This window comes from Atractosteus spatula, chromosome 9 (genome assembly GCF_055471065.1).
Source record: "Atractosteus spatula isolate fAtrSpa1 chromosome 9, fAtrSpa1.hap1, whole genome shotgun sequence".
Classification (NCBI taxonomy): Eukaryota; Metazoa; Chordata; class Actinopteri; order Semionotiformes; family Lepisosteidae; genus Atractosteus; species Atractosteus spatula.
This window is the reverse complement of record NC_142714.1, coordinates 24,512,296-24,540,039: the sequence shown is the minus strand read 5'-3', so window position 1 is coordinate 24,540,039 and position 27,744 is coordinate 24,512,296. Positions and strand designations below refer to the sequence as shown.

Sequence of the window (27,744 nt, the reverse complement as noted above, 5' to 3'; positions counted from 1 at the left end):
AATAACCTGACACAGTTAATGACTGGACCGAGTAAATGAACAACATGCACAGGTGAAAGATAGGTATCACTTTTTATTATTTAGTTCAGAACAAAGGCATGTCAGAGAAATGTCCTTGGACAGCAAGGTGTCTATGCAGACAATAAAAATCCTATATGATCACTCTGGGGCAAAACTAATTCCATGTTTTCAATAGAATAAAGTGTCAGTAAGAAAAGTTTGTTCAAAATTGCACATGCTGTGTCATACTGAAAAAACTATGGGCTACTGCAGCACCTTATCAAAAGCAATAGGATGTCACACATATTCTATCAGACAGTTCCCATATAATGGGCTATACTTATATTTGAGTTATTGCTGACAACTGTACTTTATCACATTTATCAAATCACATTTCAGAACGTCCATTTGTTGTGCAGATCAGAGGTTTTCTGGGTTGACTAGTTTAATGTTATATTTAATGCTTTGTCCCAAAGGTGTAATAATTTTCTTTAAAATGTTGGCAAAATGTAATAAAGATCACATTGACGACTGGTAGGTAGACCTTTAACAAAATGAAATAAAAAGGCAGACAACTGCTATCCAATTTTGAAATGATCAGCTATAAGCACAAGCCTTATGTAGCTGCATAGAGCACACAACAGAGCTCCACCAGGAGATGGGTATAATCAGCTCATCTGGCATTTGTGTTGTGGTCCTGAACCACACACAACACAACAACACAGCTCTGACTGAACATGAGTCTAAACATTTTATGTGGCTATTGTGTTGTGGTCCTGAAACAGAGAGAGCAGTGTTATATACTTGCCATTCAGCCAGTCATGTAGTGCGTAGTGCTGACTACAGAGGTGAGGCCGATATACTCACTGAACAGCATAGTTGTGGACACAAACAAGCAACCTCTCAACTGCAGGATTCTTCCAGTATAGGACCTGCTACTACACCAGACCATTTCAGAAAACAGGCAAGTATGCATTCACAGAAGGGAAGGGCTTCCACTACAAAGCACTTTACAGGAACAGCTGTTCTCTTATTCACTTCAGTGCAGGAGGAGGAAGAAAATAATTAAGAAGGATAGCCTCATACTATAACCACTAATTTTTAAAAATATTTTAAGACATTACCAGTACGTACTTGCAAAGATTAGAAAGGATTGCACTAATGTTGCTAAATAAATTATTTTCTACCCAGACTATGAAAGTCAGAAAGCTTTGTTATGTGTCCTGTATTTCTGTGCTAGACTGCACTACTGGGTCAACCTACTAACAATAAGCTTCCTTTTTAATAAAATGGCAAAAACACCTTTGGAAGTCATTCCTCATAGCAGCTGTTACAGACAGGCAGCCAGCTACAGTTGTCTTCCTAAGCAAAGCCACAGTTTTGGCACTTAAACTGTGTACTGGAGTATAGAAAGGTAAAAATACACTTTAGCAGTAACATTCAACAGATGCTCTAGAATTTAAGCACCAAATCTGACTATTTTTTAATCAAGATACAAACATATGTTGGAGACAATGTTTTATAACTGCACATACAAACCAGTCTTGTTGTAAAAGTATAACAGGGCATAAGAGAATCATCAATGCATTTCTTAGATTTTTATTATGCAAGCTTTCTGAAATTCGTCCTGTTCCTTTTGTTTTGAGAAAAGGTTAACAATTGTAAAAATGGATTTTATACTCCAGTACAGTTTTAGAAAGAATTTGCCAACATTCCAGTCTTGCGAACACTGTATATAGACATTTTTAGAGTGTGGATCTGTACAGTTATTCAGTAAAGAATTATGTCAGGTAACTCTCAGAAAATGAAAATTAAACGTGTGTACAAAACTTGTTGTTTATTATAAATCACATTTAAGAAATCAAACAAACTAAAAAAGATCTTCCTGTTTATCTGGTATCAATGTTTTCTTGCAAAAAGAACCACACAAGTTTAAAAAATTGTGAGAAAACATACACAACGAATGTATGCAAAGCTATAAATCAAATTATTTGGGCTGGATTTTTATTATTGTGGTAAAAAGATAAAGATTAACTGAAATAGTAAATTCTCAAGTGTTAACACAGAAAATTGCTTTTCTTTAACCAATCTTAAAGAAGCTCACCAACATGAAAATATTTAGGGGTATGTGTGAAACAAATCAAACCTGAGTTTAATGGTAAATGAAAATAAGTTCCTCATAAATCAAATCACTCCCTAGAGCTGGTCTTAACTTTAGTATTTTGTGAATTAAAAGGATGGGACACTAAACACACTAAGGGTTCCACCTCAGTGTTTGTGGCACCCATTTATATACCTAGCTGGACCTGTTAAATCAGGTCTCAAGGAGACAACAGCACTGCCTGCAAAGGAAGGAGTCTTAAACCTCTGAACTTTCCCTCTGATAAGGAACCCAGGGTCCTCAAATGAAACATTCTTGAAAGAACATCCTTATTTTCTGATTTGATATTGAGTTTCCTGAGTCTCTGTGGAAACAATTTTTGGCAGGTTTAATTCTGTCACTATTCACCATTTTCATGATGGGACCTAACCCAAATACCCCAGGGAATTTTGTAACCTTTCTGAAGAGGAAAGCCTATGAGCTGCTTTCATCTAGAAAAGGGAACACCTGGCACGTTTTTCACTTTCCAGCTGATTAAATTCTTATTTTAAAGGACGTTTGCTTCTTCCAAAGCACAATCTGTTTCTAACCTGTAGAATGGACTCGTTAAACTAACTTCCTTGAGATCCCTGCTCAGTATTGGCTTTGTAATGGAACTGCCTTTCACATGTCTGAAGAGAACATTATGTTCTGATCTAAACAGAAAAAAAAAAATAGTGCCAGATCCATGATACTTTGTTCCTCTGCTCATGACAGATGAAGTGTCACCATGATCAATCTCTGCAATGGACTTTCTGCATGATCAGGAGTCACACATCCACACTGCAGTGTCCAATTAGGATGGCATGAGTCGCTATCCTACATGGAGGAAGACTGCTCCCATCACACATGCTTAAAAAGGAAGCAAAATACTGCAGAGGTATATAAGAGGGTCTGTAAAATGCCCTGTTAAATGTTAGCATGTCAATCATTTTTAGCAGCATTCATTGAAAAAAAAGACTTATCTTAAAATATTAACACTAGGTACTCTTTGACCTAGAATGGAAAAAACATGATAGGGAACTACACCTTGTATCAGAAGACCAGAAGACCTTGTATCATGTGTCCATTCCTGCTACACATGGGCACATGGCATAACATGTTCATGGCAAGATTTCCAAAATCTATATAAACCAAAATGGAAGGAATGTTTTACATGTTAATGAAATGCTTTCGGCCTTTCATCTCAGCCTCTCTCTCAGCATTTCGATGAGTTTCAGGGTTACAAATGATGCATGGACACCCTTTCGATCTTGAGCAACTTGAACACTGTCCGCTGGACCAATTTCACTGCCACCTTTTCCACCACAGTATATATCTACGCTGTATGTAAACCGATTTAAATACAAATTCTTTTTTATCAATGCCATTCATTCTTCACAACCCTGTAAAGAAAAACCCCTGGGGGAAAAACAAGTGGCATGTTGGGTGGTGAGTCAGAAAAGCCATGCACCAACATGCTTTCCAGCCTCAGAGCACCGAGCTCCTGACTAACGGGAAATCACAAATGCTCGCAACAGCCAATCCACTCACCCTGGAGTTCTGTTCACCAGAGCACATGTAAGGCCTGGTAAGATCAGATAACACAAATCTAGTTATAGTTATATTTGTTCATGTATGGGCATGGAAAATGTGGAAATGGGACATTCCATAATGATTAAAAAAATATTATAAACCATACGGGACATTTTCAAAAAAGGAAAACAGAATATATGTTGGAACATAAAAGAGATGCAGGCATTTCATTCATGGATTTTCATTCCTATTTTTCTCAGCATAGGACAATCTTTATACTTGGCACGGTTTTGAAAGTTTTCTAAAATTGCAATGTCTCTGTTAGGCGTTTGCATTTTGGAAAAATAAAAGTGCCAGATCTACTTCTCAGTTCTCCCTTTTTGTGCCCTTAAGGCAAGGAAAAAACCTGAATAAATCACTACTTGAGGATTTCGAAACGCAAAGTCCCAATTCAATACTTTTTAAAACATAACTGAATAAAAGAACCGGCCCCTGCTATCGCCACTACACGGGGATAGACTACACTAAAATTTTCAGCGGGGAAGCAGAGGCCGGCTGAGGTTAGAACTACTCCCAGGTTCAAATTCCCAGTCTGGAGACGATTCAGTCTGTTCTTCGTGTCTCCCCCAGCTGAGGCAAAAAGTCTCTTGAGCCAAGTCAAAGGATTGGAGAGAAAAGTTCAAACGAAACACTGGAGGTGAAGTCCCTGGGTGAGCTGGGAGAGATCCCTCTGGCCCTCATGTGAGGCTCATGGGTTCCTAGGCCTCATGGCTGTGCCACTCACTCAGGGGTGCGCGGTTCAGCGGATTCCTGGCACGGCCTCCCCTCCTCCCCGGCTCAGACGCGTGTGTGGCGGCAGCCCCTCGAGGAGCCCGAGGCAGCGCCAGCCCCTGAGGTGGAGGGGGGCTCCTCATCGCTGGACTCGGCCTGCTCCTCCTTGTGGAGCCCCAGGCTGATGTGGCTCTGCAAGGCGGCGGGGGTCAGCCACTCCTTGGGCAGGCAGCTCTGCAGGAAAGGGATGCAGGAGCTGAAGTAGGCCAGACGGTTCACCCAGCGTGGGATCTCCCTGCCGCACAGCAGCTGAAAAACACAGACAGGAAGGCGGGGAGGCATTAGAGCCATTTATGTATTCCCGCAGGCTTGAAGCACTGCTGGCAGAGATCCCTGAAAGGAAGAAGAAAAAATACCATCTAGAACTGTGAATTGCTTTCTTGTAGAGCCAAATTAGGAAATCCCTGTTCATCCCCGCACAAAGAGACGCTGTAACCCAGGGAACTGCGTGAATTGTGTGCACGTCTGGTCAAACCATTTCTGTGGTGCGTTTCAAAATGGGAAGCAAGTGGATCCAGATGGCTAGTTCTTGATAAAACACGTCATCAGCTCACCTCTGACAGTGATGAGGAGAAGTGGTTGCAGTTCTTGTGCATCAGGTGATAGGCATTGCCTTTGAATTCCTTCCCCAGCTCTTCCATAATCTTGTCCACATCTTCCTCTGTGAAGTCTGTGGTACCCAGAGCAATAGCCTCCCTGAGAACACAAAGACTGCTCAGTCCCAAAGCCTCCAGCTCAAAGACACTCTATACAGTCTACTAAAGAACTGTATGGAGCAGCTGGACACATCTCCTCTCTCACCCTTTTATACACATGCCCTTTGTTTAAGGCCCGTGCCTCTGTCTGCCTCATTCTTGTGTTTCTCCTAGATCATCCTCACCCAGGAATTGATCTGCTGTCTCTCAGGCACCTCCTTCTGCTCAGGGGTTAGGCAAACACTGAATTAGAAATTGGTCACATGATCTGAACTTTAACAGGTTCACATCGAACAAGCCCTCTAACATGTTCTTCAGTACAATCAAAGCTTCTGTCTTTTTTCCTCCCTCCTTTTGTATATGATATTAAACTGACAATGATCTTCTATCATTCATTTTAGTTGTTTTTTTTTAAATAAGACAGATAAGATCACTTTATAAGCCATATACAATACAGTATCTCACATAAATTTCTCTTTTCACATACCCCAGCTTGCTCTCCATGAGACACACAGATGGGGAGAGAGAAGCTTGGGGTCAGCCATTTATACAGCAGCCCTGGAGCAGCTAGGGATAAGAGCCTTGCTCAAGGATCCAACGGAGTAGGATTCCTCTGCCAGCTGCAGGATTTGAACCGGCAACCTCCCAGCCACAGGCGAGAATCCTTAGCCACAGTGCTACCACTCCGCCCTCCTCAGTAGGTATCAGGCTCAAATCATGTACAATCAAATACATAAAAATGCTCTTATTAGATTTTATTCTGCTTCCTAGTATACGTGACACTGCTTCCTCCTTTTTTCATATAGCAAATCCACCCATCCATCATCAGAAAGCTGCCCTTTCCCAGTGGGGGTTGCAGTAATCTAGAGCCTGTCGAGGAAGCACAGGGCACTAGGCAGGACCACACCCTGGATGGACCGCCAGACTACCTCTGACACACAGTTACAGGAGGAAACACTGAATTAAAACACACTGATTAACCTAGGCAACCGGTCTGTGGAAGATTTCTCATTTCTCTGCTGTCTGGAGAAATCCAAAGAAAAACACACAGACTCCACACTGCAGGTGTCATTGGCTGAAACTGAACCCAAGACCCAAGAGCCAGGAGGCAGCCGAGCTTAGTGCCATGTCACCATGTTGTAAATCTAACTCAGAAAAAAATAACTTACAGTATTTGTGTTTGAGACAGTGCCCTTGGAGAGGTTTATAGGAATCTCTGTGTTTTGATTTGGTGAAATAAATGAATATGTAAGAAGGGAACGTTCTGATTCAACCTATTTCTAAATGATCAAGGCAGTTCACTTCCCTCAAGACACAGTTTTCATTCTTTGACTCTGAGAACACACAGAGCTTGTTTTTTTTTCCTACCTCCGTAATGCTGTTGAAAACAGCAGTTTTTATGCATGAGTCTTGAGTGCTAATAATGACGTCACAACAGAATCACCCTTGTGTGGAAATAAAACAATTTGATTTGTTGAACTGAAATGCTGCTTTAATCTCTGTGTGGAAAATTGTGATGAGAGGATCACAATTCAAAATGAATCTCGGATTAACTTAAGATGGAGAGGTACTTCTTTCCATAAAAAGCTGTTAGACTTGTAGCTTGCCTTGAAAATAAAATATACTAGTAATGGAGTTTTAATTTAGAAAGTTTTAAACCAAATTCAATCAGACTCGGCTGTCAGTAATTAGCAATCACTCTTGACGTCATTTCCTTTCCTAAAACAGTTTAAATAGTGTATGCGCTCCCCTTCATACATCTTTTTGCATTCCACCTCCACCTTTGCAACTTGGCCATATACAATTTCTTGCATTAGGAATTTGTCTTTTTGCATACCCCCACTTGCTCTCCATGAGACTCACAGACAGGGAGAGAAGCTTGGGGTCAGAACGCAGGGTCAGCCATTTATACAGCAACCCTGGAGCAGCTGGGGTGAAGGGCCTTGCTCAGGGGCCCAACAGAGTAGGATTCCTCTGCCGGCGGCGGGATACAAACTGGCAACCTTTCAGCCACAGGCGCAGACCCTTAGCCACAGAGCCACCGCACCACACCTATGCTCCTATGGCCAGAAGGTTAGCCCTCAGCCAAGCAGGTTAAGCCAAATTTTGACTAAACACGCCATAATCCTTTCAGTACTCTTAAATTCTTGGGTGTTGTTATTCCTAGTGAAATCCAATAACCAAGATCTACAGTATATCTTGTTTAAACATTTTTGTGTCCCAGGCTCTTTATATAAGGCACCTCATCCCCTCTCTCACAATTTCTGCCACGTAGGAAAGCCAATTTATCATTTCACAATAATGGAGCTGAAACACAGATATCCTCAAAGAACTTCAAGGGTAATACAAGTACTACTTCACTGTACTTGGATCACACAGATCACTTTGGAAGTCAGTCAAAAGTCAAAGAGAACAGGCTAGGAATGGAATCCATATATTAACCCTCTCATTAATATCCTTGTGCAAAACATTGAGGAGGTTTGGGCCATTCTGGCAGTGGGTTCTGCCAAATTTCTCCAAACCTAAACTCCAAAAATTTCATTCAGAATATTGTGAACAACCTTGGTTGCCACATAATGGAAAATAAATTGCTGCTCTGGAATCAATCTGGAGAAGAGCAACCAGACACATTTCCACGCTAAGAGGCATCATGTACGCTGACAGGCTGAAGGAACTGAACCTCTTCTGTCTTGAACAGAGATGTCTACTAGGTGACACGACGCAAGTATTCAAAATTGTCAAAGGCATTGAGAAAATCAACCCAGCTGATATCTTTAGAATAAGAGAGATGCCAACAAGAGGAAAATGGTGGAAATGCATTTCAAAATTGAGATGTCCCCTTATGCAAAGGGTCTGAAAGTGTCTGTAATGCAGGGAGTCTGAAAAAGACTACCTGCCTGTGTTATTGACAATGCTCTGGCTTCTTTAAAAAAATGGCAGGATAAGACTCTGGGTTCAATTAGCTACAGTACTAACTACCCAAGCTAGATGGGCCAAATGGCCTCTTGATTGTTGCCATTCTATCATTCTCGTGTACTTAACCAAACGGCTCTGTCACTGGTCCATCAGGCCAACAATGGAAGCTGATGTGCCCTGACACCTAGTGGAGGAGTGAAAATCCATGGAGGTTCAGCACGGCGTACTTGAAAAGAGAGCACTGACGCCACAACAGCGATCACAACAGGTAAGAGTGTTAAAGAAAACGTAATAAACACATCTCACTGTCCATCTTCAGTCTGACATCACCCGGGAACGGAAACTGCCCCTCTTTGATAATCCTTCCCATTCCATTTTTTGATTCTTGTGTTTTCATAGCCACACTCACTTGAATTTGAAGGTCTCGCCGAGCTCAGCAGCATTCCCAGGTGTGATCTCAAAGATCCCACTAAAGGGATATGGGTGTCCTCCATAGGCAAACTCTAAAGGAACAGAAAGAAACGGAAAGGAATTCAGGGGAATTACATCCTTTCCCAATCTAGTCTATGCTGGTTTGAACAGATTAATCTGAGCCTAATAGGAAGTACTAAGGATTTGTCACTTAAGCCTAGGAACAGGAGGCACCTCTTTATACCTCTTTAGGGTTGCATGAGTATGGCTCAAACCATCTGTCTTCATTGTTCAATCTGATATTCCAACTCCTTTCAAGGAGAGTGGAACTGCTATCATTTTTAACCTTTTTTGTCTTCTTAGAATTCTTCTTCACGTACTGCAGTTTCAGCCACCAATAGGAAATGTGAGTGAAGCCAAGAAAATCCAAGACATTGGATATATTTATCTCATGAGACCAGGACTAATGCACTTACACAAAGTTAGCCTCATTGTCTGGCACCTGTTACAATGACTTATGACCAGAGGTTCCTACAGGAGCTCCAGAACTCAGGGCTAAGACTCCAGCAGTTTAAGGCAACATACAAGTAAAGGAGGGATAAATTAGACTGGTGAAACCTTAAATGAAACACTTTAACCCTTTTATAGGTTACAATTTACAGATAAGCTATACATTCCTATAGCAAAATGGGACATTTCTGTAAGCTATTTTTCCTAAAGGTTTAGATGTTCATAATTTAAGGAAACATGGAAAACGTGCTTGATTCTTATTTCTGGGAACCCCTGCCTTAGAGCTAACTGTCACCTCTGTTGTTATGCCAGCACCCCGGCCTGGTGTCAGTGTTGTGCACAAAATGGCTCAACACAACCAGTGGTGAACCATGTGAATCAGGAAACTATGAAGCAGACAGCAGTAAAGGCAGTAAAATGCCAAGGACTTGTGATTCATTTGAAAATGGAGGCAGGCTGATCACTAACCTGGGAGACTATTTGCTAATAGCTTCTTCAGAGCTGTTCACGTTTGCTTCGGAAGACAACCCATTGCTACTGTACAGGTACAGGAAACTAATCTAGTGCCAGCTTGCACCAGCCTCCATGGTGCTCATCTATGTAGTGTTGAATCACTGCGGAGTTCTAAAGGGACATTAGGAATAATCCTCAAATATACATGAAACTGTGCAAAGTACCACTGAACAAGGGTGCTGCTGACCGTGAAAAGAGAGGTTTCTGTGTATTACGATGTGGTGAGTTAAATTACGATGTCTTTTTACAGTGGGTATTGCACAATGCACAAAACATCGGTTATGGATGTCCACTTTCTGTTGTGTCATCATAATTCTTGGTTAATCTGAATCTGTCCAAACATTAGACCGAGACATATTGAACAGGCCAGGAATTAAATCTGATAACAATTGCTTTCTCGTTCCTGTGCTTTCATTCAATATCTTTATAGTTTATGCCAGTTATAGCATAGCCAACAACTCAGCATGTTTTGATCAGTATAATCAATAAGAAATTCCTCATGAAGATATTAAATGTTTTTCCAGGGATTGATTGTGGTTTGATATAAAAATAAATCTTTGGTGGATTCCCTACATATGGAAACACATTAGCGAGAAATTAGTAAAATCCCACCAAAAGCATCTTCCCTGCAATGCTCCCCCGTTGTAAAAGCTTTGTTACACAAGGGGGCACTATTCCTACCTCTGCCGTAGATCTCTATGCCAGAATGGAAAACTCCAATCCCCAGGGTGGATGTGTACTCGTTGATCCAGTACTGTAGGGGACAAAGAAGGTGGCAGAGGTGGTCACATGAACAGCAGTATCACACATCCACTGCCAATGTATGGCAAATTATTCATCTGGAATACAAAATGACATGAATCTACATGATGAATACATTTATCCTTATAAACTGTTGATAACTACAATAACAGTTGAATTTTGAATATGTTTTAATAGATTTCATTTGGTAAGGAAAATGTTTGACAAAAATACATAGAAACCTAGTAAAAGTGCCTCAAAAATACACAAGGAATGTTTAACAAGGCACAAATGTAATTGTATTTTTAGTAGAAAAGGTGATCTGTTTAGCCAACTATATATCTTTTACATTCATGATTGCTAAGTATTTTTGGTACATCTACTGTACAATAATCTATGTAATACAAAGTTTCTAATATTCCTTTAGGCAGCATGATAGAGAATTCCATTTAAAAAAAAAGCTAGAATCAATTAGTTTTTGTTCTTCCTACCTGATTTGGAATCACCAATTAATTGTTTTTCCCATGTTAGCTCATGAGCCTATAATCACACATAGGAGACTTCTCCTCCCCGTTTCTCTTCCAACACATCACCGTGTGTCAGAGGTTCATTGCCTGCAGTACCTCACTCATAGCACCACAAGCCTGAAAGGCTGTATGAGGCCACAGGGGGCAGTCACTGACAGCCTACTATACCCTCAGGTACACTCAGCCAAAGGGACACCATCATTTGGGGAATCCTGGTCACAGTTACCTAGCAACCCAGGCTTGAACCCATGACACCTGGATCACAGCGCTCAACCTGCACTCAGCAAGCATCTCTACTGGTTGAACCTCATAGGAGCCCAATGACGCTAGGACGCATCAGTTTCTGACTGGTGGAATGTAAACTCAGACAGCTAATGGAAATCATATCTAAACATGTCACACACATCTGGAACAAAAGAATAGGAAAGATCGAAGAACCAAGAGCCCAAGAGCCCAGCACAAGACAGTGAGTATCATCTTTGTGGCCTGTGGTTTGTCACGAACAGTTCTTTCCTGGCCCTATGCAGACGACGCGATCCGGAATTGTGAAGATACACTAGGGAGAAAGTCATGCAGGAATGGGTCTGGATACAGGGGGGCGTGTCCGAGGTGAGCAGGTGTCCTGGGGAAGTGAGTCCGGGTGAACAAACAAAGCCAAAGTCCAAACGGGGAATCCAAACGGAAGAGTAGAGCCCAGGCCAGGAGATCCATCCAAGGGTTAAAAGCATGAGCCGGGTCGGGACCGGTGGGGCAGGGAATCAGGAACAGAAGGTTAAAACCATAACGGAGCCAGACACAGCAGGACCCTGGGCTCTCATGAAACGTGATTCAATGAGGAACGCGAAGTGAAGTCTGCATCTGGCTTTTAAGGGGGAGCGGGGAGCGGGAATAGGGAACAGGTGCAGACAATGTGAGAAAACAAGGGAGGGCTGGAGCGCCCTTAAGAGGAGGGGTTAGCGATCTTGACATGGTTAAAGTCCTCCTACTGCTCTACAGAGATATTGTGCCTATGTCTGTTCTGAGGACAGGGCAGATTGAAATTGGTTTGTTAACAATATTCTGCATCTGGATGGTGCTCTGGACTAAGGCCACACTTTCAGTCTGCACTACAGTCTCTGCCCAAGCACTAACATGGCTTCCACAACCAGACCTTTCAGTTCCTGGACTGCACCTCCCAGCAGCACCTGGGTGAGGAGATCTACTGCATGTGCTTCATGGAGGTGTGACTGCCCTCAGAGAGGCGCTGTGCGGAGGGCTGCCTCGACTGCCACAAGATTCTAGAGACTGAGAACCCTAATGTTGACTGGCATTGTGCCAGGATAATTTGCCCAGGAAAGATGATCTATCCTGCCCCACAGAGAGAGGGGCTTGTCTATGGCCAGAGGCCCTGATAGGCTGATGGGAAAGGGAGTCTCTTCTTCAGGTTCTGAGGTTATGTTTGTTAATGTGTTTATGTGAAAGAGCATTATATGTTGTTTTTGTAAAATAATAAAAAATGAAAAAAACTAAAATAAAAAATTGGCATTTTGTTGGCACTGTGTTAAGAAACAGAAATTGTATACATCCTGACCTGCATGTGTATCCTGAACACACATCCAGAAGAAAAATGAATATACATGAAGGATAAATGAATCCAGAAGGTTAAATGATAATTTTAAGTACCTTTACACATATATGCAACTAAAAAGAAATTAGGAATGTTCTGCAGCAATATCTATGTGAAAAAACAAAAAGTGTGCTCGCATTATGTAAACAATTGCACCTTAGAAGATTTAAATGAAGAACAGAAATTATTAACTTTGACAAGCTAGTGAAGGCCAGTACATTTCTTGCGTTGATACAACTCTCCTTGTTAGTGTTTCCTTTGAGGGTAATCTTCCTTGCTAACAGGAGCTAGTCGCTAGCACAGCCAGTTGAAATTGCCAGCTGAAGCATAGCAAGCCATAAAGAACACATGCAACAAGTCAGAAACACAATAAAATAAAATATTTTTCGATTTTTACAACAACTCTGAGAGAACCAAAACATCTTGAACCTTGAAGACAGAAGATACAGAAGATAATCTGAATATTTACAAAAATCAACCTCAAACACCAATTCTACCAGATCCCAGGAGAGCAGGATTAGAACACAGGAAGTAGCTAGACGTTAAATGTAGATGCAGATGGAAGCAGACAGGAAATACGCCCTTGCACAAAGGATAGTGGGTGTTTGGAAAAAATGACCAAACTGTGATAAGAAATAATCGCATTTTAGGATTTTTAGATTTACAGGAGGTTTAAATGCTTGTCTTCAGTGAAGACCTGACCAAGAAGGGATTATAACTGTTACAGGAAAATCAGTATGTTCTGTTCTTCAAATTTACTTATTTGTCGCAGAAATACCAGATGGAACTCAAATTACAAATGTTGTGAGACAAGTATTGCTCATTTCCTTGACGAAAGAAGGTGATATTGCCTTGTCGCAGGGGATGGGTTGTTGATAGAGAGGTACGGAGAGCAGAGCTCCACTCCCACTTAGTCTCTCCAAGTCCTTATACGCAGTTGCTATTGTGGCAGTTCAGCTCCATCGAGTATCATCTCTTAAACACCATAGGGTGATAGCTCTGCTCTCCCTGAATAGTCTCTAACCATTAGTGAGAGAGAGACTTCAGCTGATCACCTTTCAGAGGTCTAGCCTAACAAAAGTCACCTTTGTCAGGAATGGAGAAATGCAGGTGAAAATGCTCACCACACATCAGCTATTAGTGGGGAGAAGAACAGAGTAATGAAGCCAATTCATAGGTGGGGATTGTTAGGAGGCCATGATTGGTAAAGGCCAATGGGAAATTTGTCCAGGACACTGCAGGTTTCGGTGAAGTGCTCTATGTAATATATGCATGCAATGTCATAAGCTTTACTAGTAGAAGCACTGACATTAACATGGCACTACATAAAGCTGCCTCCCCACACACTGCTCTGTAGCACAATGTATCTTTAGCTTGCAAGCTAAAACATGGTGTCTGGGTGACTGCTGCCCATTCATTTTCATGCTAAGTGCTTGCCACACTCAATTAGGCTGCCCTTCTTGGCAGCATATCTAAAATGGGGTGGGGGAGTGTTACTCACATTTCATGCACTCAATAAGATTCCCCCCAACCCATCCTTCCACTATTAGAACTAAACAGACGCTTTGAGGAATTAGCACTAAAAGCTGTGCACACCAGACCAGCTGTCCCCTATTAATATTTAAACAACTTAGCTGGTGTCTAAGGTTTTTGTACTGTATGTGTGTTAAATACTGTATAGAAACAGATGGATGCATGAAGCACTGGGTTTGATCCCTGGGTTTGGTCTTATGTATGGAGTTTAAATGTTCACCCCATTTTCCAGCTGTCCCATGTTATTTTGGTGTCTCTAAAGTTTCAGATTTTGGAATCCCTCTCAGTGTGTAGTCTCGCCTTGCGTTCTGTGTTCAAGACTTGGGGTTGGTAAAAAATGGATCTGGAGTTTACTATAATTATGTGGACACTGAGTGATTCTACATAGAATGTTTAGGGAATGGACGCATTTATTCCCTCACTGTTAACCTTGACTGGAAAAATATCTTCTGTTCCCTAAAGACTTCCTGGCTCTGCTTTAGTTAGTGTGTCTTTCCTATTGTCCCAGAATTTGGGGTAATACTGACCTCTCTGCAGCAGACCGTAGCTTTACAAGGTGACAGGGAATAGTATAAACCTTTAAAAGGTTTACTGTGGAGTACTATGGTAAAAAGCATATTACGTTTAGTATAGCACACTTTATATATTAAAGCTTAGAGCAAACAGGAAATCCTGGTAAAGAGAATGAAAATGCAAAGTACAGTCATTGACAGACCATGGCAATGAAGTGAAAATTCTTACAAATTCACTGTGAATTCAATAAACTCACAAACAGCATTGATCTCCAAGGGAAGAACAACTCTGTGTGCTGCCATGGTGAGTTCTGGCTATCTGACACCAAAACCCTGTTACTAGCCCTCCACTACCGAAAACATCTGCACCTGTTAAAGCTATTATTATTACCAATGTTCACTCACCGTTGAGTTCACTGTTATTAATAATTTTTAATCAATTTGTATGACTTTCCTGCTTCTGTAGGACAAGCTCCTTCTTCCACCATGTATTTCAAAATCCGAAAAGTTGGAATAGTGCTGGGAGAATAATATTGTTAAGGATGTCGGAAGGGACAAACCGTTGAATGGCAGGAGAGCAAAAATAGACCCTATGTGTAGTGGCGAGACGGGGGTTAGCCCAGGCTCAGCTGTTCAGGAAATGCCGTATAGAAACCTATGCCCTCAGGTAGCAGACATGGGGCGACCTCGTGCTAGGTGGGTTTCAGGACATCTGAACCTCAATGCTGAGCGAGGAGCAGAGCAGAAGCAGGAAGTAAATAGGCTACACAACAAGACACACCAGAAAGACATGAATAATCACAGGGAACTAGGAACAGGCCAGAAGTAGAGCGCCCTCTAGGTGTACTGGGCGTGACAAATATTCAACATTCACAGAAGAGAAAGACTGGTTTATACATTTCACTACCCTACTGAGCATGAAGGACAAGACGGGGATCAACCTGACATGGATTTTTGACTCTGGGTTTGCTGAGGAATATGTACCTAGTATGTACCTCAAATTGGACTACATTTCTAGTGTGTTGGTTTAGGCAAGTTGGCAGTAGAACCAACAGAATGTAAGGGATCGGAATATGTTAGTTTAGGGTTCCAAAGAAGGAGCTAGGTAGAAAAAAATATTCTAGTTCAAGGCTCTGTTTCAAACTTTACTTTTTGCACTCTCCTTGCATGTTTTGTGCATGTTTTGTTCTGTGTGAGACAAGTCTACAACAGAGGCGGATATATGATCTGTCCCTCAGTGTGTTACAGGGCATAATGTACATATCCACATTCCATAATGTATTAAGCAATTAAAAAATGATTGTTTTATTTATTTATCTTGATTAAAATGATTCATGCTGTCAGATTCTTCTTCAAAGAGAAATTTTAAAATGTTACAAATACTAAATATCTGTCACCAGATGATAACAGCAGATGTGAGCAAGTAAATATATAAACCACATATATCAATGCCTTAGCAGATTTGTTAAAGGATTGTGGGAAATGAACAGGAAATGTCACAATTTTCAGAGATGGGTAACAAAGAGGCATACAAGTGTCACGCCCTCTGCAGCCAGAGGGCGCTCCTACTCTGTCCTGTCCCTAGTTTCCTGTGCTTTGCTGTCCTTCCGGTGTCTCTCTCTGGGGCTATATATTTCCGGGTCACTGATTCTCCTTCGCTCAGCATTGACATTTGGATGTCCTGAGACCCGCCTAGCACCAGGTCGCCCCACGTCCGCTGCCTGAGGGCATTGGTTTCTATACGACTCTGAACTGCTGAGCCCGGGCTAATCCCCCGTTCCGGCACTACGCATATGGGTCTTTTTCCGCTCTCTTGCCTCTCCACGGTTCGTCCCTTCCGACATCCGTGACAAGAAGGAGGCTGAAGATGAGGCAGTGAGGCATCTCCTGAAGGTGGACAGAGCTGAGAGTCTGGGGAGTTTCAGGAAGAAAAAGAATGGGCCAGGTTTTTCAGAAACCATGCAAGGCTGAACATGTACTTTTTCACAATCAGGACAATTCCTTTAAGATTGACCCTCCACTCTTCCACTCCAGTTAGTGTACACTTACAGGATTTGCCCTCAAACATTCAAAGTTTGTAGCATCAATTCCAACAAGATTATAATGTAGTATCTGAAAAATACATTCAAGACCTAAAAGGATACAATTAAAAGAACAGAAGACAAAGGGCTTTCTCAGAGCTAAGACCTCAGAAAACCACCATAGCTACACCACACTCTCCACCCTCAAAGGTGTCCCTCTTGGGATTTGATCATTTTTCTATTGCAGATGCATCTGCCCACACAAAGGGAGAGACAACAGGATTGAAGAACCCCAGCTCTGTAACACACCAGCTGCTGCAAAATCCCTCTGACCCCCTCCCCCACCCAACCCCAGCGGCTCTTAACTCACTACAGAGTAAAAAGAGACATAAATGGATTCAGCCTTCCAAGGAATATGCTGAATTTGGAAAACTGCACGTACAGTAAGGTGCCCCACAACTGTCATAAATGCCTCTTTTAGAAGGTGATCATGAGGTCCACTGCATCATCTGGAAGTAATGATGCTGTACAGGAGGCAGACAGAAAAATGTCAAGCCGCTACAGAGTGATGCAAAGCCTCTCTTGAACCTGAGAAATAAGCCTAAAGAGGAAAACAGACCATAGCTATTTCCTTCACAGACACTAGTGAAGCCTAATATTCTCCCGTCACGACACGCATGACTGATCTAAACAGCCTCTACAGGGCCATGTCAGCAACAGCTGCTCAGCAGGAGAACATGAAGCGTCCGACAGGCTTGTGGGTTCTGTAAACAGTGGCTGCAGCTTCTTGGCAACAAATAAAAATTCTTGCTAATCCATCTACAATGTGTGTGAAACGGAGTTAACATGAACATTAACATGATCATGGGAATTAGAAGATCGCATCTTTCTTGAACATGAGGAAATTGAGCACACCTCCTGAACACTGGCTTTCTGTATTCCAGAGTGCAGTGTTTGTGAGCCATTAAATCTATTCAGAGTAACAGTCAAATGATAAGTGTCTCAGATTAATCTACCAACAAAGTAAAGCATGATAAAAAACATAATAAATACATAATTATTATCTGGTATGAACCTTTCCTGCTTTCTGTGCTGTAATTAACATTTTATTTATTGTCCTAGGGGAAATTAATTTGAGGTATAATTGTGCTGTCACAGATTTACATCTCTGTTTAATCTGACAGTTATGAAGTCAGAAGGGAACATATGGCCTTACAGAGTGCTAATAGAACTGAAACCATAAGGCATTACTGAACAGTGGGATATTGTATTTAATATTAAATTCATCAACATTTTTGCCTGTGCGTGTAATTGCTAGAATTTGAGTGGGAAGCTGTTTTAGAGTGTGAACTCCGAAGAGTAGAGGATAATTACCAGTAATCCACCTGAAACTGGTTTCTTCTAGAGTACATCTGGCATTAAATATCTTTATTCCACCGCCTGCCCTTCTTTTCCCTACTACTTCTCTGCTACGGTTGTGTCAAGAGTAATCGTTCCTCATTCAAAGAGGCACTTTCCGCCTTTGAGTAGAGGAAATCAGGCCTGGTGTGTTTGCTTTCAGGAGACTGAGTACATTTGACTGAATAAGGCCCTACGTTTCCTCTAGGGAAGACGGATGCCAGAGTCATAAAGGTCAGAGCTAAACGAGGGAGATGCGTGCTTGACTGCAACCACCCTCTGCCTTCCCTGAAGAACAGAACTGAACCTGCGGATTAACAGACAGAAATGCTCTGACTATGCATCTTATCTGCTTCTTTTATTTTTGGCACGACACATTTTATCAGTAATTAGTTTATCCGGAGCCTTGCAGTCTTAATTCAATGCAGAGTGACCTATGATAAACCCCTCACTACAGGGCTCCAGGAACTTAATCAGGCATTCAGCTTCCGTCACAGTCAGCCCTTCTGGCTGAGTGAGTCTGATTAGCACTGTTCAGATACAGAAGACGAGCATCACAGACAGGAAACATTCCCTGGATGGGGCACTTCCTATGCACACAGCACTGCCATATGAAAATGAGCATCCTCAATGCTGCTGTAACATACAAAAAACAGCATGAAGAGAAAGGAACAGACACAAAGCCAGATTGTGTCTCACAGAGGGCCTGATGCAGACTAACATGCAGAAGGGTGATGTTGTGACCGCCAGCAAGGGAGGGTGTAACGAAGGCGTTCTTTCCGGACCCTATGCAGATGACACAATCCGGGGTAGAATGAGGAAAACACGGGGGAAAAAAGCATGCAGGAGTCGCGAATGAAAACAGGGGGCGTGTCCAAGGTGCGCAGGTGTTCTGGGGGGTGAATCCAAGGCACTGTCCAAAAGGGAGTCCAAAGGGAAATCCAAAATGTGGGAAATGTCCAGAGCCGGGCGGTCCATCAGAGACGAAGAGAAACGGGATTAAAAACCGGAGCAGGATCCGGTGGAGGGTCGGGGGGGGAAAGGGGGGAATGGGACCAGACGCTACAGGTCCTGGAATCGCCTGGTATAGGAACCAATGCAGAGCCCAGAACAGAGTGAGTGTCTGGCTCTTAAGGTGGGCTGGATAGGAGGCTGGAACAGGGGGCAGGTGCACAAAATCAACTCAGAAGTGAAAAGAGCCAGAGCACCCTTAAGGGGGAGGGACTACAATTGTGAAAGAGGGAGTCTTGTTGCAAAGATGGACAGTCTATCAGTCTAATTATCTGAAATTGTAAAAAAACCCGACTAGAAAGCTGTGCTGTCCTGTTACAAACTGACAGACAGAAATTAGAGACAGCAAACACCACTCAGAACTGTGACAGTGTGAGCAGGCAACCCATCATTGTTTGCTACACTCTCAACATGCTGATTTTGCTGTGTAAATGCCATGAGAGTAAAGATTTTTATGATTTCTAAAACAAAAATGTATGTGTGTTAAATCAAGTAAAAATGTATTTTTTTTCCCCAGAATGACGATCTTATGGAACAGTTTACCGGTGTCACGGACGTCCAAAAGGAAAAACCGTGGAGAGCAGGAGAGCGGAAAAAGACCCATATGTGTAGCGGCAGAACGGGAAAAAGGCCCGGGCTCAGCAGTTCAGGAGTCAGGTAGAAACCAAAGCCCTCAGGCAGCGGACGTGGGGCAACCTGGGTGGTTAGGCGGGTTTCAGGACATTCAAATGTCAGTGCTTAGCCAGGGCAGAGTGCAAGACCCGGAAATATATAGCCCAAGGGAAAGAGAAGGACCAGAAGGACAGCAGGCAGGAAACTAGGGACAGGACAGTAGGAGCGCCCTCTGGCTGCAGAGGGCGTGACAGTACCCCCTCCTTCATGGGCGGCTCCTGACGCCCATAAAAATAAATAAGCTGCACAGCACTGGGGGGAGGAAAAACCTCATTTAACTGCAAGGAAACCTCCGGGAGTCCATGGCTGAGAGCTACCCCCTCCTCCGGGGTATAAACCTTTATTGGGTGGAGGAAGGGGGGGGGCTGAGTCGGGCTCCGGAGACTAAAAACAAAAAAGTACACAAGCACCAACACAACAGACAAAAACCTGGGAGACCAGGGAGACAAACCACAAAGAACAGATAGGAACCAAAAAACAGGTAGGAACCAAAGTTCCGAGACACAGGGAGCAGGGGGGGGGGACCAAAAAGGAGGGGAAACCAGGAAGAGAAATCAAAACAAAAGGCAAAAAACAAGAATAGAAAACAAAAAACCCCGGGAAAAAATACCGCAGACTGGGCAATAGGCACGTTCACATTCTAACGCTGATATCGGAGTGGACAACCTGAGGAAAGCCAGACCGTAGTCCGCTCACAGACACAGATGCCCGGAGTGATATCCAGCGAAAAGAATGGAGGAACGGCAGAACTCACCAAGCTGATGCTGATATCGGAGTGGACAACCCGAGGAAAGCCAGACCGCAGTCCGCTCACAGACACGGATGCCCGGAGTGATATCCAGCAATCAGAATGGGAGAGCCAGCTCAACATTCAATCACTGATATCGGAGTGATCTACCCGAGGAAAGCCAGGTACAGGACCCGCTTACAGGCACGGAAGATTGGAGTGATATCCAGTGATTAGAATAGAGGAACTGACTAATAATAATAAAAAAATAGCCCAGAGCAAAAGAAAAAAGCTGCAGCAAAACAAAAAGAGCTGCTCGCGGGGTCAGTAGGTGGGCTCAGCATTCTGTCACGGACGTCCAAAGGGACTAACCGTGGAGAGCAGGAGAGCGGAAAAAGACCCATATGCGTAGAGGCAGAACGGGAAAAAGGCCCGGGCTCAGCAGTTCAGGAGTCAGGTAGAAACCAAAGCCCTCAGGCAGCGGACGTGGGGCGACCTGGGTGGTTAGGCGGGTTTCAGGACATCCGAACGTCAATGCTGAGCCAGGGCAGAGTGCAAGACCCGGAAATATATAGCCCACGGGAAAGAGAGGGATCGGAAGGACAGCAGGCAGGAAACTAGGGACAGGACAGTAGGAGCGCCCTCTGGCTGCAGAGGGTGTGACAACCAGATGATGTTGATGGAGAGAAAGTGATCAGTCTAGTCTCAGATTCCAAGAGATAACCTGATTAAGTAATGGTAAACTGAATGATCCTGCCTTGTTCACTTTTTTCATTTGGAACATTCAATTTTTTTTCCCTTCTTGTACCTCTCTCAGTTTAAAATCAACTGCTTGTTAATCGACTCTTGTTCCAGCACAGTACACAATGCTTCCTCATTCCTGTGAGTCCACAGCCCAACCTCAAATGGAGGAGCAATATGGTCCACACCCATGACACTGCAAACACACAGGATCACTGCTGCATGGTGAATAGAGGACATCCTGCCTGAAGCACCCCCAGCTGACCCCAATGACACATTGCTGCTTGGGGAAATCCTTCTCACAGACTGTAATGAGCCATGTGCCCAGCCTTTGAAAAGAAGCCTCCCAGAAACCTCACAAATGTCTAAACCTGTTATGCTGAAACATACACACTGGTGTACCACCCAGTCATGTTAAGCACTGCACATATCAGGAGAATTTTCTCCTTCTATAAATTACATCCATATCACATGTGGAAAAACCACAGGCACTAGAGCAATTGCACATACTGTATCAATATTCAGTACCTAGGATTCGGTGTAAAATTTCAAGCTTTTCCTGTTTTTACATCCACAGCAGATGTGAGGTCATGTTTCACCAGTACTTCTAGTCAAAACGAATGTGACAGTACTACTGCTACTTGGTATGACCCAATAACTGGGAAGTTTTCAATGAAGGTGTGATAGACTGTGGTGTCATAATGATTCATAAAAAATCACTGCCCTCCGCAGTACGTGGAAGGTGTGATCTCAGTTGTGCCTTTTGGCATCGTCTGAAAATCTAAAACTTCCGCAATCTAATTACAGGCGAGAGAATGTGGACTGGTAATGCGGTGCATGGTATGTGAAGCCAGGCCAAAATAGAGGCGCAGAAGAAGGAAAGGCACTCGTTTCTACTGAATGCTCCAAACCATGACTTTCATCCCTGCTGCTCAAAATAACTCGATCAGAGTCTTATGATTACAGGTCTGTCATTGGTGCAGATTTTGCTTTGCAAAATACAAAGTGGACTCAAGTTTTTCTTTGGTCAATTGTCAATATGTTCAAAAATCAACATCTGATGATATGTTATGCTGCAATGCATTAACATTTGCTATGTTTTGAAATCTTGGCTGCAAACAGTTTCTAAGTAAAAAAAATAGCTGATCTTCAGATCAATTAGCTACTAGCAATCAAATAGATGGACTGAATGGCCTCATTGTTTAAATGTTCTTATTTTTTTAAATGAGTAAGTGTAACAAATTAATCTCTTAAAGAGTCCTATTTTGTCATACTATTTTTTATTTTTTATTGATCTCTATTTTATGTTGATTTAAATTTAAATTTGTGAAGTGATCAGTCATTAATAAGTGATTCATAATATAATGGCTGGCTTGTTTGGTCCTGTGCACACACCACTGTCAGGCAATTCAGAACCTTTTCATTTAAAGCATCTATGGATTTTTAGTGCCTTCATGGATAACAGAAGTAGTGTGTATGATCTAAAAATTATGTAACAACAGATTACAATCATATTCTATACATGGCTTAGTTATTTTTATTTATTTTATTACTTGATCATCCTGGGCAGCAGTGACTAACACTGTGGTTCTCCAGTAAAATCTCTGGACGTCTCTATCTCTACTCTCAAACTCCAGACGCCTGATGTCTTCACCACCTACAAGCAGTATCTCAAAAGTGCTGAGGAATGGACATCAGAGCAGGATTCTTCTCCGCACTCCAGATGGTCGTCTGAAGTATGTGACAGGGCATGGAGCTTGTTATCACCTTGGTCTTTGAAAAGGGTATCGCAAGACTGGAATTGGCTACAGATCTGGATTTACATGGTCAGGATTATTAATAAACCAATAAATAAAACACACAGCAGCCTCACTGCCATGATAGACATGTTTAGAAAACTGGGGTAACCCTAAACCTAACCCTCCGCAGTCTCTGAAGATACACCAACATCAGGTTTTCGGATTGTTAAATTACTACCATGCATGCAACAAAGCTGGGCTGAATGGTTTCCTATCAGAGACAGACAAAACTATTGCATGAATGTACACAATTATATTGAAACACCATCTTTTTAATATGTCAGACACATAGGGTAAATTAAAGAAAACCACCATTTAGTGATAATTTAGTGGAACTCCAGGATGACTCAATGGAAATCCAGACTGTTTGATCCTGGGAAGGCATCTGTACTTGGCTGCCATTCGGGGGCTGCTAACAGATAAAATCTTAAACCAAGACCACCTGGCCTAGAAATTTCAATCTTAACTGTAAAATGGCAAATAGGGATCTGTTTGATTAACTGACTAAAACTCTGATCTGTGGTGCTGTATGACAATGTTTATTCCTTTTATTGAGGTCCCAGCACACACACAAAAAAAACTGAACATCTTGTCTAGTTTTGTTTTGGCTTTATCTGTGTCACTGGAAAACATCTTCAACCGAGCGTTTTACTGCCTAACATTGTACTGTACAAAGAGAACTCTCTGACTCTTTTGTTTAAATCCAAAATATAGAACACAGTTCAGTGCTCTATCCCTCTAGACCTGAGGCACTACAATAGTTCTACGATTACCCTGCATTAACTGGCTTTTTGGGGTCTGGGTATATATGAAGTGACCTTTCGCAGGAGGAGACAACCAGCTGGGTTATCTGAAGCAAAGACAAATGTGTTCATTTGTAACAGGAAGATTGCTCACCACTATACACCTCTACTGTAGCCCGGCAGATATTTGATTGGTGTACAGACAGACAGAACAGAAAAATAATTACTCAAACTGAAAGGATGTTTAGTTAATTCACCTCTTTAGAACTGGCGAAACTTCCTAGAAGCTTGTTAACTGAACAGCTATATAAAAGCTGACATCACATTGATTAAAAAGCCTCAATAAATTCTTTACAGGAACGAGTAAACTTCTCTGAAGGCAGTATTAATGGGGAGGGCAATGGCTGGAGAATGACTCAGTTAACAGTCTACTCTAGAGTGCAGTTAATGACAAGTGGTTTTTCACCAGTTTTTTCACAGGAAGTCTGAGCATCTTGCTACTGTCACTCCAACAGCTATCTCCAGAGCTGAAAATGTGCAACAATGTTTTCACATAAATGATTCACGCTTTTTTTATTTACAAGAGCCAAGCTCCACTCTTCAAGAGCTGAAGGACATTCACCATCTCAAATGACTTAAATCAAAGCAGACATTGAAGGTAAATTCTATTACACCCCTGTAAAAATAAATATCGGCTTACTCTTCTCAAAATTAAATCATCCAGGAGTCCTTTTGCAGGTGACATCCTTCCTCAGCTTCATATGTTGAAGTCTGTCTTAGCCTGCTGAACTGTATGACAGATCTGATCTGCCTCATAAAATACAAGATGTGTTTTATTGTAATTTCTCAGAGGAAACATGCGGCACACTTGATTTGTAAAATATTCCAGCCATTCCATCTCTGTTAAGGATGTCTTCAAAATGCCAATCTTTTACAAAAAATCTAGAATTTTTAAAATTGTGTTCCAAAAGCAGTAAAAAAACCAAAAAGAACACCTACAAAATGTGGGAGCACCAACAACAACAAAAAAAATTAAATGTTTAAGCTAACAATCATCTGATTGTGCTGTCATGGGGTTTGTACAAGCCCAGTGTAACTTACCTACACTTTGGTACTGCAAACAGCTTTAAACAAATTTCAAATTGAATACATTTCATCCTAATAGTTTTACTGGAGTTTTCCTTTTCGGAACTTCATTTGAAGTAACTAGCGCTGGTTATATTATATTTCCTTTAATATAAAAATATGTGAAAGCTTGGCAAATGGAAAAAGGATAATAGGCTACAATCAAACAAATGACGAGTGACAAGACCACAATGAGAAACATTAAAGGTACTATTGTATTGGCCCAATTAGGGGTTGTGTATGTGAATTCAACTGCTGAAGAAAGATCCAGATGTGCTCAAAGACCCACTCCCATTCAACACTGAGGCAGCTCACATAGGAGGAACACGAGAACATGTTGTTGATGCCCCTGAAACTGCTCTTCACGATACAGTATATGAAAACTATCAGGAAGCAGGTAAACATTAGGTTTCCCCTGTACTTGCTCAGGTTATTCCAATTCAGAAGTGAACTCCTGCTTGAATGAAGAGGATCAGTGGGTACACTGTACAAACACATTAAACAGGAAATGATGGGTATGGCTGAAGAGGTCCTCTTCTCTCTCTCCGAGAGGAAAGATTCCTTTCACTTCTCAGGTTGCAAAGAGCTGATCAGTCAATGTTAAATTCTTGTAGTTGCTCTTCAGTTCCACCTTGCTCCCTGCCATCATCACCCCTCCCAGCAGACACAGCCTGACTAATTGAAACATTGCCTGAGCTTCATCCACGGAACACATTCCTCTTAGCATGACTCAGGGATGGTGATTACAATGATCAACACACCTGGAAAATTGCGATTCTCATTTTACTGCACACATGGGAGAAACTGGGATGGGAGGAAGAGAGGATATTACTAACTGACTTGATACAAGCATTGAAAATCTTAAACAGTTTAAAATGGCAGATGGAGAATTTCAGGAGATCATACAGGACTGAAGACTGTCGTTATACAGAGAATACTGGCACGTGACACAAACAAACACTCATGCCAGGGCTACCTTTCACAAAAGCCAATTAACCCACCAGCCTGTCTTTGGACTGTGGAAAAAACCCAGTGAAAACCCAAGCAAACATGATTAGAACATGCAAACTCCACACAGATAGCACCCCCAGTCCAAAACTGAACCCAGGGTCCCAGTGCTATGAGGCAGCAATGCTAACCTCTGCTCTACTATATATGTACTATATATAACATATATATAACATATATGTTATTAAATGGATTGCCTTTATGAAGCAGCTGAATCTTGGATAAATAATTTATTGGTGTTTGTATTAATAAGCAAGATGTGTAAAATGGTCCCTTTCACTTTTGCAACTTTTCTCATGTTTGTAAATGTGGTGTTATGCCTGGCAATGTTCTATCACTAGAAATCAGTTCCCTTAGTCACGTTTTTGGTACTTTTCTACTTTTAAATGTCCTTCAGCTGTGCTACGATTTGCAGTCTCTGAGAAGGAACTGCCTCTCACGCTATAATAGGATTGAACCCTGTACTTGACATGAAGCTCAATAAGTATGTCCATACAGACCTTGCTTTTTTACTCCAAAAGATTTAGGCCCTTACTTTGTAAATAAAACAACTCAAATGTTTCGCTCATCTGACCACATGTGGCTTGAAGGTTTTACCAAGAGCTTTCACAGTGAGCATTGTTGATTGAAAGGTGTTTTTTTTATTTTGGGAGAGAAGTATGTACTGTACTTTGGTTTCTTTCACACATGGTATATTTGTCATTTGCATTTTTGTTAAGTTTTATAACTACGTTTTTTTCCAGCTTTTTAGAATTTGTTTTGCATTACCTAATACTTGTCTCTCTCTGTTGTACAAATAACTTGACATTGATCTGAAAAAAAGATATTCATTTTTTGGATTTATTTTACAATTATTTGAATGAAGTTAGAAGTAATTACATGCTATCCATTCTGTAAATTAAAAGGCAATGTCATTGAAATACCAGTGTTTGTTTTTTGTACAAGGAATTTTTTTTACAGGATTGTTGTAGAATCTAGTGGAATGTATTATACAGTTCACTATTATCTAATGTTAACCATTGCTTATGTTTATTTCTTTTTATAACAGTTGAGAACATATACTTCCCTGACTAAATGCATCTGTATGAAGCTGTTGTGCAACAGTTTTTCCACAGTAAAAGATGTGAAGCACAAGTGTTGTCCTTCATGTATGAAGCTGCTCTTCTCAATTAAGTTAATAATCATAAAATACTAATTCCTTACACTTATAGAGCGCTTTTCTGGACACTCCACTCAAAGCGCCTTACAGGTAATGACCAATACATTTCTGAATAAAATGGTTATTATTAAATATACAGCCATTCCAAACTGTAAATCTCAAGTACGAAATGAATCTGATTCACGGGCTACCACTGTGCGCTCATCTCTACCCAATATCTTTATAAACATGACTTAAGTGATTTTTTTTTTACAAAAACGGGACAATAGGAAGTCTATATAATTATCTTGTTTTCCTCACCGACTATTTATGAAAATATACATGAAAAAAACAGCACATTATTATCATTGTTATTATCTCTGCGTTTATTCCTTTATAATGATTATAGGAGGTTTAAGACTTTGAGTGTAATTGAAGCACTTGTGTTGTATTTGTTCTGCAAACAGAAAGGGGGAAATATGCACTTGAGCAAGTAAGCGGAGACAAGTGAGGAAAATGTCAACGCATTGTAGTAAAGTGTATTTTGAACGCAAGAATCAATAAAACGAAAAGAAAACATCAAATCTGACCGGAAGAAACCATTCATTGCCGTTTTCATGATTACACGAGCAGGTAATTATGAAAAACAATGCTAACGAGAAACCATCACTTCTTACCATATCATAAACGTTTAGGATGACTGGTTCATTAGCCATGGTCTTAGTCCTCACAGCAGGGAAGTCAGTATTCCAGTCCCTTCCAGCTACTGCGTTATTGCTCTCCGCGTAGTAGCACCTCGACCCCCTGCGCTCCAGCCAGGGTCGGAGAGGGGGACTGTTTTTGAAGCCCGTGACGAACAAACATAGAAAACTGATTTCTGTTCGGCTTTGCTTCTTCTTCGCAGGTTTCAT

General features: G+C 41.7%; 1 protein-coding gene across 1 annotated transcript; it reads right to left on the bottom strand.

The window, feature by feature from the left end:
• Positions 1 to 56: 56 nt before the first annotated feature.
• LOC148828453 (deubiquitinase DESI2) lies at positions 57 to 27,744 on the bottom strand. The gene is made up of 5 exons (XM_088924946.1): positions 27,511 to 27,744; positions 10,213 to 10,285; positions 8,507 to 8,600; positions 5,041 to 5,182; positions 57 to 4,735 (listed from the first exon to the last, which is right to left on the bottom strand). Exons 1-5 carry the CDS (start codon positions 27,742 to 27,744, stop codon positions 4,493 to 4,495), a joined length of 786 nt encoding a protein of 261 aa, XP_088781072.1. The 3' UTR covers positions 57 to 4,492.

What these genes read in the sequence shown, in the direction of transcription:
- LOC148828453 (XM_088924946.1), bottom strand. Translation starts at nt 27,744, where the DNA reads ATGAAACCTGCGAAGAAGAAGCAAAGCCGAACAGAAATCAGTTTTCTA. An exon ending in TCCTAAACGTTTATGATATG is followed by an intron (nt 10,286 to 27,510) that starts GTAAGAAGTGAT and finishes TGTCCCCTACAG; the next exon opens with TACTGGATCAACGAGTACAC. An exon ending in CATAGAGATCTACGGCAGAG is followed by an intron (nt 8,601 to 10,212) that starts GTAGGAATAGTG and finishes CTGTTCCTTTAG; the next exon opens with AGTTTGCCTATGGAGGACAC.